The sequence below is a fragment of the Chlamydotis macqueenii genome, chromosome 21 (assembly GCF_036417535.1).
Source record: "Chlamydotis macqueenii isolate bChlMac1 chromosome 21, bChlMac1.mat, whole genome shotgun sequence".
NCBI lineage: Eukaryota > Metazoa > Chordata > Aves > Otidiformes > Otididae > Chlamydotis > Chlamydotis macqueenii.
Window position 1 is genome coordinate 2,825,927 of NC_141576.1, and position 15,304 is coordinate 2,841,230.

Genomic DNA, 15,304 nt, shown 5'->3' on the forward strand with positions numbered 1-15,304 from the left:
TGAAGCAGATGCTTCTTGTTGTTTTCTCCTGAATAAACTGACACTTCAAGCAGAAGAGATGAGAATAACGCAACAGACATCGAACACATTGCCACCTGTGCCCCCTCTTCCCTGCACACGTACACATTTAACACACATGATAAAGTATCGATTGGTTTTACCTTCAGTAAACTGCTTTTCGATTTGATGTAGAAGCTTGTGAAAGAACTGTATTTCAAAAAATGCTTAGCATGGAGCTGGGGCAATACACAGTCTGAAAAATAATTCACTTGCACCAAATAGCAGTTAAAGCAGCTCTTAAACTACAAAGATGGCTCAGTCTTGCACTTTTTGGAAACAGCCTTTGCGCAGTACTTTTCTATTGCTGCCCTACCACAACACAGCAAATATTTTTGGGGTATGTCTCTTGTTTATTCCAAAGGATTTTACACTAACATGAACTTCTCGCAAAGAACTAAATGAGTATCCACACCTCTGATTTTTACCAAAGCTGATTCTGAAAGTCAGCTTTAGGTTATTTTGGTGTTAAATCTAACCCAATCACGTAATTAAATCTAATCCATTTTCATAGGCCAAAAAATCCACTGAAACTGTAACAGCCTTAAGTGAAAATTTTGACAAAGATTATCTACAGGAGTCAGAGGCTGTGACATAAGACTTTCTCACAACACCAAGGTATTATGAAGAAGTAAATATTCCTGTAACTACTATATATTCCACAAAGTTAAAAATGTCTTTAAAAGATTTGCCACCTCTTCGCTAATGAACAAAGTAGAAGAACACAGTATTTTTGTTTGTTTTAAATATTGCTTGCAATAGGTAACAAACAGTATGCTTGTGTATAATCGTGTCGTTAAAGATACACACCACACACGCAAACACGTATTTATACAAACACACACGCATGGCACACTAGCCCCACAGGTTGCCACTTCCACCAACAGTTACTTTACAGGATGGTCTCAGTGGATTATATTTCTTCAGTCAGACAGTTGGAAAACACAATACAGCTGGATCCATATTTCAGCTACTGTTTGTACATTCATTTTAATGCTCAGGAAAATATATATTTTATTTTATTAAGTTTTGCTGCAAAACAAAAACAGAAATGAAATCCCTTTTTCTCACGTCTTAATTATTACTATTTATTTTCTTTACACTTTGATTGGAGTATTTAACACCTGCCTTTGGCATTATGGATAGAAAGCTCAGGAGTCTCTGAACACACAGTTGTGCCAAAAAAAAAAAGAAAAGGGAAGAAGAGTGTCACTTAGAGGTTAGAAATATTTGTTGTAACAACATATTTTCTCCAATCAGTGTTCACTACTTTATCTCTAAGGCACACACTCTGTCTTTAGGATCTCATTACATCCAGATTTGTCCCTGTCAGTCCAAGTTCTTGTCGACCCCGTAATTGCTAGCTTCAGAGAGCATGCTGTCTTAGGACATTACCTCCCTACCACTGACAGGCATCTGGGAGAGCTGACGCCACGACTGATCTCCTCTGACATCTCCTCACGTGAAGTGCAGGCGTACGCTTTGCCATTGCCTGCCATGGTATAAGGCATATCCTCCTAGAGCATCTCCTTTCGGAGCAATGCGAGGCTGCAAATCTGACACTGCAGGGCACTAGACACGGTGCAGTCACTGGAGCCGGATGCCGTTCAAAAACATCTGCATATGAAAGTCTGTTCGCCTCTGGTCTGAAGGTCTCTTCTGCCTCCAGCAGACAGGTCAGTGCTCTTTACTTCAGGTCTTTCTGATGGATCAGCAGCACAGGGTGAGGGGCTGCCTGCCCTAAAGCACCGCTCCTTGACCTTATGACGTTGTGAGTAGAGGAGACTCCCTCCACCTCCACCCAAGTCACATCAGTTATTTGCTTCCTCTCTTTCAGGATGGCTTTGCAGGTAGCCAAACACATCAGCCTGACTAGTGCTTCTCATCTAAAATGCAAACAAAAAGGAAGTAAAGGAGGGAGGTGGGAATGGGAAGGGAAGCAAGCATATCCTTAGACAAAGATCTGAATCCTCTCCCGGATAGCCTGCCGGCAGATGGGGCAGACAGTAAGGGCTGTGCTGCAGTCTGGGCAAGAGCCATGTCCACACTGGAAGACCAGTTTGATTTGGTCATCGATGCAAATAGGGCAGGTGATGCGCTCTTCCATTTGCCGATAGCGGTTCTGCAGCTCCTCCATGAGCTTCCTCTGATCTGTGGATTCAGAGCTTGGGCTGCACTCCACCTCGGTGCTGTCTGCAGGGGTGGAGAGCAGGAAAGGAGTTAGTCAACAGTGTGCTCTGCCTCGTGCAGTGTCTCTTTAATTAGATTCTGCCCCGCAGGAGGAGCCATTAGTTCAGACTATACTCTCTTCACTGAGTCTTACCCTAGGATTCCTCAAATAAAAAGCCTGAGATGATGCTTTTTACAGACCTGCCAATGTTGCTTCCTCTGTTTAGCTGCTCAGCTGGTTTGTGCGCATGTGTGTGTGCGCGTGTGTGTTTGCATTTGTTTGTTTGTTTTTTTAAAGGAAAAAAGGTCATCTGCAATGTCCTGCCATGGCATTCTGGAATACGCTGCTGCTATCTTCAGGTAAAAACACTCAAAGCTGGTTGCGACGCTCTGCCCCAGTCCAGCAGTCCTTACAGTGCTACCAGTACTCTGTTCTCTCAACCTCCTGTTCACATCTGGCATTCAAATTTCTGGTTAGGTCTTTCAGGACATACATGGTAAAACAAGAAGAAACCATTTGATGTCACTTATGTTGACTTTTGTGTACATGAAGCTACACAAATAGAGTCATTTAGTCAACTCCATGAAATGAAAGAACCCCAAATCCTTGACAACTGCCAGCTTAGATAAATAGACTCCTCCTGGTTTCAGCTTAATAGAGGCACTGTTCATCTTCTGCTCCTCAATCTTTGATTACGTAACTTCACAGTCCAATATAGATGTCCCTTTCCCCACATTCTGGAATTAATTGCACTTCAGTGGTGCAAGAAGTGACTTCAAATCCATAAAGGTGAAGCAAGTTTGGGGACAGGGAGCCTGCTAAAGGCAAACACTGAAGACATCACTGATAGAGAAGTCCTGCTGATATTCTCAAGAGACCTTGATGTTCCTCCTCCAGCAGAAATCTGCATGCAAATGTTTCATTTGGAATTCTCATCACTATTTCGCTGCCAATCTGTAGTAAACACAAATGCTCCTGCCTACTGTCAGGTAAGCTTCCTATTTTTCGCATTATGGAGTTCCAAAGAGGATTTCTGTCTTTGCCAGGCATGTATGTCCAATGCCATGTGACAGATTCCTGGTTGCCCTATGCTTTTGTCCAGGCATCAAGTCACAAGACTACAGCGGGACTCCAACAAAGGAGTCCACAACTCTAAGCCATGAGCAGCAGGACATGCAATTCATTTTCATGTGCACTTGTCCTAAGAGTGATCTCAGCTAGAAAGACATCAGCTCTCACAACTGCTATAGAAAAAGCTTCAGTGGGTAATCTGCATTAATTTTAAGGAAAGTGCAAATCTGCTTCTAGCTTGCTGACATGCATAATATTGCTCATTCTGGGCGTTGAGTAGTGTGGACAGAAGAGAACCTGTTTAAACTGAGCTAAAGAGCTTTATCAAAACAATCCAGCTCAATGATTTCGAGGTAGCTGGCTAGTGCCAGCCCTGCATAGGCACTGCTATTTTCAGCCAAGGAAGAAGCAAGGCTTTCACAAGATGTAATTTTTCCTTTCTCACAAATTTGGTCTGTTAAATCACCACCTGTGAAAATGGTTAGACTGACACACGGAGAATCCGATATTTGCTTTCAATACAGAAAACAAGCCAGGCACAGGACAAGCTTCCTCAAATATCCTGTCTATGCAGCTTGAGGTTGGCCCATGACACCTGAGAGAATCTACCTTTTCCTCTCTAAAGGTGATCAATGCAACAGGCAGACAACCCCCCGCCACAAAAAAAAAAAACCCAAAACAAAACAAATCAACGCCCCTCCTTATATTTAACTGAAAATCATTGACGCTGCTCAAACTAACACCATGTAGGACCAGTCCCACAGCACTTAACAGCAGGAACAGCAAACATACCTTGTTTCAGTTTTTTGGTTATTGTCACTTGACATTTGATGCACTTCTTCATTCTCCTGGAGCATTCTACCATGAATGATACAAGAAGAGAATACAGTTAAGCCCACTGATGCCAGAATCAAGAGGAAGATGACAGAGTCAAGAACATCAGCTTTGAACAACTTGAGATCTCCCTGGATGATTAAGAGGTTGTTTCTGCACGGAAAGAAAAACACCATCTTCTTTTTTGGGCTCTTGGTTTAGTCTTTCCTACACCAGGAGCAAATACACCACCTTTAAGTCCTCGGTGCTTTGTGCTACTGGAACTGCTGCACTGTGGATGAAAAGGATGCAGCTCAGGCACACAGCCCTTACCAAATTCCCTATGGTCAGATCACGAGTGCATTGCGAGATAACAAACTTGGGACATGTTTGAGAAGGCTGCCATTAGAACAACTGAAATGCAAACCAGTAACAAAAGCAAGAGAAGAGGGAAATCCTTCTCAGGAGGTTTTTGATAGATAAAGCACTGCCAGTTAGAACTGAAACATCTGGCTTTCCTTCTGAATTATCCAGGGCGTCTATGAGCACAAGCAAAGCTGCCTGGGGTCCCAATCAGCAGACAGTCAGAACACTGTGCTTTTCTAGACATCTTGTCTAAGATGGTGGTGCTGAAATCATGCTGGGGTTGTTTCAGGACACAAACAGCACAATAGCTTTGTGTCTAAACAGAGCTTGACTCATGAGAGTCCAGTTCCTGAAGCTATGTAGTGGAACAGGAGAGTAAAAAAAATAAATTAAAAAAAAAAAAAGAAAAAAAAGAGACTTACCTTCACATACAATACTGTGCTGGCATGGGAAGAAATGGATGAGCAAGGCCAGCTCTGAGCAGACCAGGCACTCTGTGGGAACTGCCACGCTCGAGACACTAAGGTTGGTCATTGTGTTGGGGGTGGTGTGCACGCGGCGAAGGCTGCAGGTGATGGCTGAGCTGTCTGAAGAAACCTGTTGTTCCCTGCAACCATGAACATGTCAAAAATTTGAGCCACGTACTTCCAGGTCCTCCTTCAGCAACCAGATAAAACTGTATTGATCCGTGCTAAACACTCCACATGGAGAAAGAGCAGCAGATGCTCAGGTAGTATAAACTTGTGAACCTTCACTGCCCAAGTGGGACCAACTCACTCCCTAGTAGCCAGGATTCTGACTAGATCTATCTAAAAAGAAAGGGAAAGAGCAGGGATGACTAGTATTTACACCAGTTGGAACTTCTCTTTTGGAAGGCAACAGTAAGGTATCGACAGTACAATCATCCGCTGGGAGAAGTCAGCTTTTAGAAGCTATTTTAGAAGTGCAGCCCTAAGGATCCTCCATATTTGCACGTTCCTGAAAGGTGCCTGGGGTGGTTTTCCATGAACTTGCCTCTTACGTAATACAGGCTCAGATTCAGACTTCTGTCCTGACATTGTGAGCCCCAAATCCAAAGCCCTCAGCACCCAATCTATCCATCACTTTTCCTGCCAGCCGGTCAATCTGCTAGCTAGACCTACTGCTTGAACTGCAAGAATGATTAATGACTGATCAGAAGTGACAAGGATGGTTATTTACTAGCAAATGTCTTCAGTACTGCCAAGAAACCTCTGGCCCTCTAGGAGTATTGTGAGGGGGTGCTTTTTGGTCTTTCGATACAAAGTCAGTATCTGGGAGCAGCTGGGAGGAAACGGCTCTCTAGCTTTCTACCCAAACGGCAGTAGCTTCATTACAAATGCATATAAACCCAGATACTCTTCTCTTCTAGATCTATTAACTTCAGTCAAACTCACCAAGCAGCTTAAGAAGGCACAGCTAACCATCCTGTCCTGACAGCTGCTGGCTGTGATACCAGGACACACCGTGGTGCACTCAGGCCTCCGATCTAGCATGCAGCACTCAGTCTGCAGGGGCTGCCTTACCTCTGCAGACACACACCCAAATTCTCAAGTCGAATCTCAACACAGAAGCTGAAACCAGTACACGTTGTTATGAGACATGTCAGTTTGAAAGAACTGGCATTCTTTAAGCAAAACAACTTCATCCAACATATACTCCACTGACAAAATTCCTATCCAAGATGTTTAAAGGGACACATTTCACCTGTGATTTACAACGGACCAGAAGCATGGCCAATTACAACTGCTGCATGGTTCCTCCTCCAGTGGTAACATGACTGTGGGTCTGTGCCCTCAGATCAAACAGCATTCTGCTTTCATGCTTGCAAAGTCAAAATTAAAAAAAAAAAAGGTTTCTCAGAACCTGAGATAAAGCCATCTTTGACTCGCTACTCTCTCTTTGGCATTTTCTCAACTATTTCTCTTATCAGTTGAAAACAACCATTTATCTAGCTGTAGAATAAATTCTGCAGATTCTGGTGCCCACTCTTTTGTTGCACTTCCTTTCTGTTTAGACTTTAAATAACTTTTAAATAACTTTCTGTAACTCCAGAACCAGATGAAAGTAAAACAGAACCCAGAATCACTCTGCAAGAGAGAAGTTGTTCTTGGCTTCAGTGGCCAGTCTTCTCAGACTGCCTCAGGGCCCTCTGTAAGTCAACAAGCCGAGTTTGCACCAAGGAGTATTAATCTGCTTTTCCCAATTCTTTCAAACAGCAGTATGCACCCTTAAAGAGCCCCTACAGAAACACAGGGTCAAGAACCAGCTCCAGATGAAGCAGGAGGTGCTCAGACTGATATCCAAAGTGTTTCAAAGATGCTTCATCCCTCCTGGAACAACAGCTGCAAGCAGTGACACCACAGTGCTGCGGGAGCACTCTGCATTTTGCAAGGAAATATACTATAGCTAGTTTCCAGGGGACATGGTTTACCTGAATTTCTGTGAGAAGTCTTTGATGATCTGGACAATCCTTCCATCTGTAACGAGGTCTAAAGGAGACTTTCCACGATGGTTTGCATAATTAATATCTGCTCCTTCTTGTGCTAAGTAACATGCAATTGCAGTTCCAACATTCAGCTCTACATTTCCAAGAAAGCCAGAAGCCTGCAGCTAAAAGACATTGAGAAACATTCTCTGTTAATACAAAAAGTTTCTGTTATGTAGCTTTGATCTGTATCAAGTTCTAAGCAAAGTATTAATCCTTGTACTTACAATTTGAAAGTGCAATTCAAGATTCTCTTTCGAAAATCCAAAAAGATCCTTCAGTATGTAAATGGCAGATTCAAATCTTGCATTCCAGGAACAAGAGCACATAAGACTGGTCCTAACTGGTGCTAATGATTACTAATCATACTAATAGGCATTCACGTCTTCAGGTAGTGCAAAGGAAGTACATTAAAGACACCGCAGTACATACCAATTGATCAACAGTTGGTGTATGGAGCCCTAAGTGGCAGCTACTTAAAAAGCCAAGTTTTTGTGTATGTTATCCAAACTGATTTGAAGTCAACAAAAATTTTCCACTGACTTTAAAGACCAGGGCAAGTAAAATTAGACATGAAGGAGTCTCCAGCATCTAGATATAATGTTACTGTAAACAGTGTTAGGAATGATATGCACAGATCCCTTTAAAGCACAGATGTTGTGTTAAAGACTTTCTGCATCCAGGATTAGCCATGGACTGTCCCTAGCACAAGCTAAGAGCCAACAGCTAGCAAAGCTGTCTGCAGACTTTCAGTGAGATGATAAAACCCACCCTTGCTGCTGACCACTCTGCTCCAATCTGCAGGCTGAGAAATTCAGAAGAAGCAATTGCTGAGCTGGTGCAGGGTTACTCTGTGGAATGTCAGTGGCTGAAAAAGTCTGAGGCTGGAGCATCTTTGGCCATGCACTTGAGCCATGAACTCATGCTATCAATACTGGTAGCTTAGTAATGAGCAGAATGGAAGAGCAATGCACCAGGCTCGTGGTTTGGCACATAGCACGCAGCCCGTCAACGTCAGTTTAACTTATTCTGATCGTTTCAAATTACAATTAAAAATCTACACCAGATTTTCTAGTGTACTAAATTATCCCTACAGTGGGATCATTCTCACACCATCCATAACATAACCAATGTTTTCACTCTTGGTTTGCACTGCAAATCTAGTGTGTGCACATGCTGGTATTTATATGGATGGCAGAACACTCTGGAGGGATAACTCAGTATCTTTGCCAAAAAGCCAGACCAAGCCTCCAGTCCTTGGCATATCATGCGCTGATTTCTAGACCCAAGGCCTTTCCTGAAAGGCTGCCTATACCCATGAATACAGAGCAACATAGTGAAATCCAGTTCAGGCTTTGTAACAATGTACCCTCTATCATTCAGCCTGATTTGTCTCACCTCTCGCATTCTGCTCTGCATCTGCAGATAACTGGGGTGTTTGTGGTTAGCTATCCTCATATTTTCCATGCCATCAGACAGAAATGAATTGCTGCGGTTCTAGGGCATGAATTAAACCCCAAGACTCTTGGCTTTGCAACTGGATTCATGACCTTTCCTATGTCAAAAAAGAAGCACACAATGCTAATAAAAATATCGGGGGAGACACTATGAATTGTCTGACTATGTGAAGTTTCGTGCTACAGATTCAAGCATACCCTCAGAGGATCTATTCTTGCTTTCCCACATGCAACATTTGTTTCCACACACCCCATCTGTACTGGCTTTACACAATTTCCCTGCCTTCCTTTGCCCCCTTTAAGTCCCACTATCTGCTGTCATTCTAACACCGTCAAGCGTTTTCCTGCCCTCGGCGCTGGAATTTTTCCTACTCCCAGCTCACCTTGGAAAGGAGGGACAACCCCATCTCCCCTTCACGCTTCTCAATCATGATGGACATTAGCTGCTGCCGTTCCAAGGCGATGTGCATGGCTGTGTCCCCATCCTCATCTTCAGCATTGACATCACTGCCTTCGCTGACCAGCAGTTGCACCATCCCTACGTGTCCCTGGATGACAGCCAGGTGCAGCGGTGTCTGGTTACGGTTGTTCTTGAGGTTGACATCACAGCGACCCTTGAAGAGAAGAATTGCAGAGTGAGTTGCTGCTGCTGAGTCTGGCTGAAGAAGAGTGCTGCAGCTGTGGTGGTTCTTGAGGCCCCAGGTCTCAAGCCCATCTTCATCAGGAGAGCAGGACAGAGATCTCCAAGAGAGTGATGTGATGCAGCCCGCTATCTTGGCCGTAAGGCCCACACATCTCAGATACCAAGTAAAGGAGGATTGGAAGCCAAGTGCCCAACTGACATATAGATAACATTTTCCTGGTGATGACTTGGATATGACTATTCTTCACTCCCCCGACACCATCAAATCCTGGAACTACTCCAAACAACCACTAGCTCCTCTAAAGCAACATTGATTCCTTGCCGATTGTTATGCTTTGATTTCCCCTCTTCAAACTAAAGAGAAGAAAAATCAGTTCAAATCTGAATCATTCTGCCACTCTGCCAAACCTGCAGGTGAAGGCAGCAGTAAGAGTTAGAGACAGAGAGCCTTTAAAGACATTGCTGTTTTAACAGAGTGATTACGCCAGAAATAAAGCAATCACAGTATTAACTAGTTAGTGCTCACAGCACTCGTTTATAAATCCATTAAAAGCTTGTTGTAGTGGTTAGGATTCCCTTTGTAAAGATGCAGAAACTCGGGCAACAAACCACTGACAAGAAGAAACAAAACCCAGGAGTGCTGACATGCAGTTGTCACCTTCATTTCCACTATTCACCTGGAAGCAGAGAGAGGAGAGCTTTGACCCCACAAAAATCAACAGCAAAATGCCAGTTAGATCAGCTGAATGCTGCCCACCAGGGGCAGGTCTAGCACTTACTTAAGACTGAAAAAAAGATGAGGAACTTGGAGTGAACGTGTCAAAATAATTTTGTTCTGCATTCAAATGGAATATATGCCTTCAGATAATCTTTCATGAAAACAGTGAGAAAAGCATCAGAGAACAACCAGTATCTGCATAGCTTCAGCATGCACCTGGAGTGAGGCAGAGAGCTCTGATCTGTACCTATGAGGTAGAGAAGGCTTTGAATACAGATCTGCACACTCCTTAACAAGCAGGTTACCAGCCTACCACTGAACGTTTCCCAGCAAGCACCAGTTCCAATCCACTTTGTTCTCGCTTGCAAGATACCCTTGTCCTCTACTGCCAGTGCCAAAGGAAGATAGCCCTGGGAATGCCAACTCTTGCTCTTCAAAGTCTGGCAAACACCACCAGCTCTTCAAAAAGAGAGAGATTCTTGTGAGTCCCAGGATTAATCAAAGAGTGCTCAGGAAAACTGGGAGCTTAGCAGTGGGACAGATAGAATTTTTTTGTTGGTGGTGGTTTGGTTTTGTTTCTTACCTCTTTGATGAGAATTTCTGCCACTTCCTTGTGATTATTGAGAGCAGCAAGGTGCAAGGCGGTGAAGCCATCTTCCTTTTTGGAGTCAACCAGCTGTCGAGCTCTTGCTAGAATCTTCTTTATGGCTCTAGAGTGTTGGAGGTTAACAGAGATAGAAGAGGTACTTTACCAGGAAGGAAAACAATGCAGAAGAGACAGCCCTACCTCTTCTGCTCAGTAGTTATTAATGTTTATGTTTCAATAAGTAGCATCATGAGCTAGCATCTGTGATGCAGAATACTCCCTCTATCTCACAGATTGAATTACAAGAATAAAACAAAAGCCCTCAGTTATCATTTAATAAAGCAGGGTAAACTCACACTGCTATGAAAATGATGAGCAGATTTATCTTTGGAAGAATTCCAGAGGCTCTCAGACACAGTCTTTTAAAGTACTGTTTACTACAGACCTTCTCCTGTCCTTCCGTGTGTGAACCCAAACATCTATGGAAAGTATCCAGAAGCAGAGAGATTTCCTAGCCAAGCTAGGGAGGTATGAAAAGGATGGGATGGGGAAAAGCAGGCAGAAGTTTCCTGTGAATGCATGAAGGAGGGCTACAGCTACACCCAGCCATATCTAAACTAAGAAATGTATAACCAAGCACTTCCTCCTAGCTATCTAGAACTACATCCACTGCCTTGTTACTGTTAAGACAGCAAGCATGAGTTAATATCTGGAAAAAAAACCAGTAAAAATGGAAAAAGGTCACTTACAGCTTGTTGCCTTTTAGGGCAGAAAAGTGGAGCAGGTTGAAGCCTTGACAGTTCTGGACGGTGAAGTCTATGTTGGGTACTTCAGTGAGAATCTCAATAACGACTTTGTAATCTGCAGTGATAGCATAATGCAGTGGGGTGTCTCCCTGGGAATCCTACACAAGCATACCAAAGCAGAATACAGAGTGTCAAACAAAACAGCTCACCCTGAGGGACAGTTCAAGACAAGAAGATACACAGTGTCAGCAGGTCACATTAACTCCAGGCCAAATATCCAGACTTCACTGGCATTCACGACAGTTACATAGCCTTTGTAAAATCATTTCCCCAGAGCTTGAAATCAGCTGCTGAGTAGACAAGTGCTAACATTCCTAACCAGCTTCAAGAGACTGACTCAGCACAGTCCAGTCCCACCATCATACAAGCATACCCTAAAAATGGGCTGGGTCCAATTCACCATCACTGCCCTTCAAGTTCCTAAATGTCAGTCTTAAAAATCTCACCACTCCTTATTGCTGCGAACAGGAGTGTTTTCAACAACACACTTCAGCAGCAGGTCAGCCCTCACTGGAAGCCCAAGCCCAGCACAGCAGAGTGCTACTGGATTGAGCTGAGCAGACTCATGATGATGAAGGGGCAGACCCAAATCTGGAATTTCAGAGCACCGAAGTTAGAGGGATACTTCCTCTGTGCAATGCACAATAGTGCATTTTAAGAAAATGCCCTTCAAATTCTACGAAGCAACAAATAGTCTAAAACATAAAGAAGTGCCTCCTTGCCTCAGAAAAAAAAAAACAAAAACAAAAATCCAAACACCATCCCCAAACAAATCCCACAAAATCCAAAACTTACTGGGAGGTTGACATCACAGCTGAGCTCACAGAGGGTCCGCACTACCTCTGTGAATCCTTGACTGACAGCAACATACAATGCTGTGCACTTTGCATTGTTTAACAGGTCTGGACTGGCTCCTTTACCAATAAGCACACGGGCAACCTCAGCTTGGTTTCTGATTTAAAAGCAAGGAGTAAGACAGATTAGATTCAATGCTCTACAGGCAGTAAATTCTTCCTCTTTGCCAGGCAACAGAACTTCTCAGGTTTTGTATCCTCTCGACCTCCTCTCACCTCCTTGTAGTATTACAAAAAAAAAACAAACAACCAACCACCACCAAAACAAAACAAACAAACCACAAAACAAAAAAAAAAACACCCCAAAAAACCCCCACAACAAAACCTTCCTAATTTGTACTCTAGAATCTGGTCTCTCTTTGCTTTAAATCAACAGGAATCTCCTGCTTTTAATGATGAATTTTTCCCTGGCAACCGAAAACACAATTCGACCTTTCGTCTTGCTGTGGAAAACATATGCACTTACAGACACCAACCAACTAAACTAATACCAATCAACAAACTCACTCCTCCATCCCCCTGAAAAAAAAAAAAAAAAAAACTAATAACAAAAAACTCTTTATAACTTCTGATTACCCCAGAAATTTCTAACACGGAAAACAACATAGCTGTGGAGGTTAAACTAGTGCACTAAGAAATGCACTTGTGGCACTGAAGCTCAAAGGCCAATTTCTAACATAAGGTAAAATCAGAGAAAAGTCTCCATCAGCCACACACCCTTGACACAGACTGTCCATTTATATGTAGAAATGTCCTTTTGCAGCCCTTTAGGTCTTGAATCAGAGACAGCAAGGAGAAAGATATCCTACCCAAAAGCTGCGTAGTGCAGTGCTGTATCCCCCTCTTCATCCCTTAGGTTGACAGTAGCATGTGCCTGCAGCAAAATCTTGACAACATCCAGATGTCCCTGATAAGAGGCGATCTGCAGGGCAGTTCTGCCCTGGTTCTTTGCATCGACCTGCAGGAAGGGCAAAGACACAAACAGCTTGATTAGGAAAGACCTTGCCTTGCGTTCAGGTCATAGCTCTGCTCTAAAGTAGGCCTAGCAGGATGGAAGTCACTAGCTGCAGAACTGTCAGAGGCTCAGAAATGCTAATCAAAACTCACGTCTGTTGGCTCCACCTTACGTACATCAATTACAAGGCTGACCCTGTCCCAGAACATTTCTAAAGGGGAAGGGGACAGCACATTTAGTCAAGAAGGGAGAAGTGGGTGAACAGAGCTGGAAGCCAGGGCTCTAATTGCAGCTCTGATGCCAAATCCCCTTATGCCTGCAAGCAGAATACTTCCTGACATCTCTGCCAACAATTCCTTTCCCAATAGGAAAATGTGTGAGGAAATAAAATTAGCTTTGCATAAGGCTTTGAAGATCCCAAGTCCCTATTGTTCTGTGTTACTTCAGGTACTTTACTGGGCACAATGTTGGAGGGTATATCACAATATTGAAGTGCTGCAATGAGATTTTTTTGAGAATTAAAGGGACTGAAGAACAAAGAGAGGCTGTATGAAAAGCAAGAAAAAGAAAAAAATAAAAGAAGCTACTGACATCAGCGGGATGCTAAGGGGAAGAGATGAAGCAGCTAGCAAAACCTCAGCAGACTGGCAAGGAGGACAAATTTTTTTCCCTGCAGCTGGTTCTATGCAGCAGTCAGGAGAGCAAGACAGGCAAGACTTCTCTTGATTCACTCAAAATGATGGGTGAGTCATTTAGGCAAGGAGGCATTAGAGGTCACTGTGTTATTCTTCCATTTACACAAGACAGACAAGGCTGATAAGCTGGAAAGGCCTTGGCAAGCAATTCCAACTTGCACTACTAAACGAGCCTCAAATCCAGCCTCCTCTTGCTGTAAATAACACTCTAATAGAAACAACTAATTTACTAATATATATATTAGAACAGAAATATAAAACAAATAACAATAACTAATAACATAATGAATTCCTAACTCTTGGCTCTCTCTTATCTGGGACAAATTTGACAAGTGCAGGTATTTCTCTATTCCTCCCATCTCCTCCATCTCACTAACTCTGTAAATAAAGAACTACCATAAATACCGGATAACTAACCACTAAATCAGCTTCACAGGGGTTCCTTCAGAAATTATCCCAGTTTTCCTGGTTCATGCATTCAGCTGCTCCTGCCAGCCATGTAGACACAGCCTCAACAAAACTTATGTTTGCTACCAATGGTTTCCAAGGACACTGCTGAAATACTTTGTTCTCTGGTTCTCTTTTTTTAACCTGTTTATAAACTCTGTACCCCGCACTGAAGAAGCTTGAACCTTCAAACAGCCAGCTTGAAAGAGCAGCGATTTAAGTAGATATGATCCTAGCAGTTTGGCACTCTGCAAGCACATAAATTGTTCAGCAACAAGTCAAGTCCAGTTCCCTGCTCCAGTCAGACATGAGATAAGACATTGCATAGACACGCACAGCATCAGGATCTGGGCAGCTTTTCTCTTTCCCAATTCCAACAATATCATTTTGCAAGGTCATCTAAGGACAGATACATTCAGCCAGACACAACCCGTGGCTTTGTTTTCAAAAGGAGGCTAGATATTCAGACATCTTGCTACTGTTTTCATACAGATAAATACCGCGCCACCTCATTCTAGAGGTGCAGTGTCCATACAGGAAATCTGGGAAAAGCCAGCTTTGGAAACGCGCTGTATGGACTTAACTCTAGTTCAGATTTAATCCCACAAACTGGAGCCATAAAATATTCACATTTAACATACAAATTTAATCCTAAATTGAAGCAAAATAATTTTCCAGCTGTTAGGAGCTAATACTAGACCTGAAAAATTTATTCTTTTTCTACCATCCTTTTCCCCACTTAACTACGAAATTTTATGACAGTATTTTAAAGAAGAGCAACAAAAAGTAACCATTCAGGATGTCTTCAAAACTTGCCTTGTCTGGGTACTTCTGAAGGAGCTCCCGAACTTTAGCCGCATTGTTGAGTGCTGCGCAAATAACCAGGCAGCCTGCATGCTCTGACTCTGTCTTCTGGGATAGCAGTTTCTCCAACACCGTAATCAAAGTACCTGGTAGGAATGAGAAACGGCCATGGGTTAAGAGGGCCAAAGAGTATGCGTATACACTCGTACAGTTGGCACAGTACAGCTGTACAAGCACAGTATGGCCCTGCTGTACCTCTCATACTTGGCTCACACAAAGAGCTTTACAAATTTGTGGCTTACAAAGAACTTTTGCTTTACAAGTCTGATGCTTTGAGAACCCAAAAGACATGAGAC

The 15,304-nt window shown here is 43.1% G+C and overlaps 1 protein-coding gene across 6 annotated transcripts in view; it reads right to left on the minus strand.

Annotated features, from left to right (window-relative positions):
• Positions 1-1,028: 1,028 nt before the first annotated feature.
• The window catches only part of MIB2 (MIB E3 ubiquitin protein ligase 2), a 50,735-nt gene continuing 36,459 nt past the window's right edge, over positions 1,029-15,304 (minus strand). For 3 of the 6 annotated variants that reach the window (XM_086764488.1, XM_086764486.1, XM_086764487.1), the window contains 10 exons: positions 14,961-15,094; positions 12,857-13,005; positions 11,989-12,145; positions 11,137-11,291; positions 10,385-10,511; positions 8,824-9,054; positions 6,930-7,108; positions 4,900-5,084; positions 4,091-4,156; positions 1,029-2,250 (listed from right to left, as the gene is read on the minus strand). In XM_086764488.1, coding sequence (XP_086620614.1) covers positions 2,009-2,250; positions 4,091-4,156; positions 4,900-5,084; positions 6,930-7,108; positions 8,824-9,054; positions 10,385-10,511; positions 11,137-11,291; positions 11,989-12,145; positions 12,857-13,005; positions 14,961-15,094 — 1,625 coding nt within the window. In that variant the 3' untranslated portion in view covers positions 1,029-2,008. Of the gene's footprint in view, positions 2,251-4,090; positions 4,157-4,899; positions 5,085-5,892; positions 6,841-6,929; positions 7,109-8,823; positions 9,055-10,384; positions 10,512-11,136; positions 11,292-11,988; positions 12,146-12,856; positions 13,006-14,960; positions 15,095-15,304 lie in introns of those variants that run through there. The other 3 variants (XR_015260833.1, XR_015260832.1, XR_015260831.1) reach the window with 3 other exon arrangements.